At 39.7% G+C, this 2,797-nt stretch overlaps 1 protein-coding gene across 1 annotated transcript; it reads right to left on the reverse strand.

Annotated features, from left to right (window-relative positions):
• Positions 1–398: 398 nt before the first annotated feature.
• Positions 399–902, reverse strand: CGGBP1 (CGG triplet repeat binding protein 1). The gene has a single exon (XM_010166791.1). It carries the CDS (start codon positions 900–902, stop codon positions 399–401), a length of 504 nt encoding a protein of 167 aa, XP_010165093.1.
• Between the last annotated feature and the right edge of the window lie 1,895 nt (positions 903–2,797).

Raw genomic sequence — 2,797 nt, forward strand, 5'->3', positions numbered from 1 at the left:
GATACTGGACAAAGCCATCCACTGACGTGATTAACAATCCCTATCGCATCATCTTCCTCGTGTATTTAGATGCATGGTTTAGGTGAGCGAGGTCCTCCATCCAAATGCCTTTTTCTTTGTGTCACTTACAGCTGGACTGAACATAGATAAAGTGTATGCCAGGTTATGTTCCCTACATTCATCTCGAGTTCTACATCAATGTAGCTCTGAAGTCTACAGCAGGGCTAGCAACAGTCTGTGGCATACCACAAAGTTCACAAATAAAGATTGTCATTTCTACAAGAATACAAAATAGCTTGTAAAACCAATAGGTAACACTGTATATATGCATGAATATAAAAATAAACCACACCATCAATATGTAAAACTTCACAACGATGAGGAAAATAGTTTTCTTCTCAACGGTCTTCAGTATTGATGAGTTGGTTCTCATTGTCATACCCGTCAGGCAGGTACGCTTTCCTGAGCTGGTCTGACTTGGGTATGGAACTGCCGTTCTTGACGTAGCGGGAGAGGAAGGCTCGCACAGACGGGTGATCGGCTTTCTCCAGTGGAATATTAGCTTCCAGGCACATTTTCACAAAGTCCTGGATGACGCTGCTTTTCTCTGTCTGGGCAGTACTGTTGCACTGGAGGGAGGCAGTCAGAGTCCTTTGCTTCTTTCTGACATTCTGTTCTTCAAACTCCGCCTTTCGCTTCGTGTGTGTTTTAGACTTGAGATGGTCGTTGATCGCAGACTTGCGGACGTGGTTCAGAACCACGTTGCAGGAAGTACAGAAGAGTTTTCCTCCATCTTCGTGCAGCTCGCTGCCAAACTCCGTCACGCGATCCTGAGGGGTTACGTACAAAGCCGTCTTCGAGCGGTTCCGTGATGGAGGAGACTTCACTCCAAACCGTTCCATTGCTGCCTTCAATAAACTTCACCTGAAAGCTGGGGGGAAAAAAAACCCACTGTTAAAGTGTGTTAATGATTTCAACCAAACAGTTCTGGATGCACTCTGTTCAGTATCTTGTATAGTGCTTATTGACATCTAAAAGGTAAATTACATGTAAGACGCATGTGTGGAACTACTATTGAAAGGTTCCTCATTGTGAAGTCCAAAGAACTTGGGATACCAAAGTTCCTCATGAGTCAGAATAAAAATCCTTTTTATTAGTTTCTACAACTACAAAGCTCAACAGAACCCTCAAAACTCAGCCTGTTTGTCACTGAAAGTCAAATAGAAAAGTTTTCTTGCTTTTGCTTGAAGATGGTTTTTATCTTTTACCCTTTAGTGTAAAGGGTGCTTCCTTCTTAACACTTCCAACATATTCAAGTTTCTTAGTCTTATTGAGTCAATATTTTTCTGTTTACTTCCTGAAAATGTATATTAGTTCTGTTAGCAAAAACTCAGTTGCCTAAATACCCAGCAAGTAGGCTGCTACTGTTGCTTACAAAAGCCAGTAAAAAAGGCCAACTAAACAAACAACCAACCAACCAAAACCCAAACCAAAAACCAAACCTGAGCTTTCTCAGCCCTCATTTGGGAACACCCCTCTCTTTTGCTCCAGCTCAAATCACAACTACTAGATTGAACCTTAACTCAGAGTCAAAAGCAAATCTTTTGTCATTGCAACTAGAGATGCTGAAACAGCCTAAAGTGAACAGAAACGTGCCTACACTTCAATTCAAAATAAGAACCTGCATTTTCAAAGACAACTTCTCTGGGGAAGGTAACTGATAACTAAGAGAGCTGGACGCTATTTACCATCACTCTAAATTACACTGTAGGCAATAACCTGCTCAAATATACCAAAATCAAATAGGACCTATTTCTTTTTGAGTTGTTGAGAAACAGAGTAGCCCAAGATAATTTAAGTCCTTTTCAAAGTAAAGTTGAAGTCAAGAAACAGGTATGTTCAAGTTTCAGGTTTTCTGAGAAAAATGACTGTTTATTACATTAACTACTCACTTCTTTATCAAAAAATAGGGCAACAGGTGTTTCTTAAAAATATCTATTTTGGCAAATACTTTGAGGAAACACAACGGGCTGCCTGGGCATTTACTTAATGGGTATGGACAACTCTGAATAATTTTGTATTGCCTGTGCTGACAAGGCAGACTGAGAGATGAGAATATCTCTAAGCGTATTATTCTCTGTGACTATTTGTTACACAGAGTTTGCTGTTGCAACATTTTAAAAGATTTGCCTTTAAAAGACTAGAATTTCCAAACTAACTGTAAGTTGAGCTTGTCCAGCTCAAAGCACTGAATGGAGTTTCTGCTATCCAGAAGGCCTTTTGCTTCCTTTGGAAATAGAGTAAAGGAACAGAGAATTCAGTCTTCAAAATTGTCTTTTTTTTCCTTAACCCACTGCCACGCTAAGAGGTGACAACTTTTGGGAAAAAGAAAAGGGAGATCAAGATCTTGCTATGAGCTACTTTCCTAGTTATTTTTTTGCACTACCTGCTACTTTCCAGAACTTTTAAATCTTGACTGACACCGCTCAACACCACAGCCTAAAATAAACAATCTTTTTTTCAGCATCGATGCAACTTTTAAAATTCTTTTTATTGCTTTATCCAATTTATCCCCGTGAGTTTCCTAAGTAAGTGTTTCCTGAAATCAAGTGGTAAAACAAGTTTTAACCTCGCATAAACCTGTTGCTCAGGCTTCTGAGATGTCAAAATAAATCTACCAAACTTGGCTTCTGCACTGACATCAAAACCCCGTAGGAACTCTGTGACAACTTCTGAAACACAACATTTTGGGTGGGATTTCTTTTTTTTCCTCTCAAGCTTTGGCACGGATGATTTT

Source organism: Antrostomus carolinensis, unplaced genomic scaffold (genome assembly GCF_000700745.2).
Source record: "Antrostomus carolinensis isolate BGI_N321 unplaced genomic scaffold, ASM70074v2 scaffold18244, whole genome shotgun sequence".
NCBI classification, from domain to species: domain Eukaryota; kingdom Metazoa; phylum Chordata; class Aves; order Caprimulgiformes; family Caprimulgidae; genus Antrostomus; species Antrostomus carolinensis.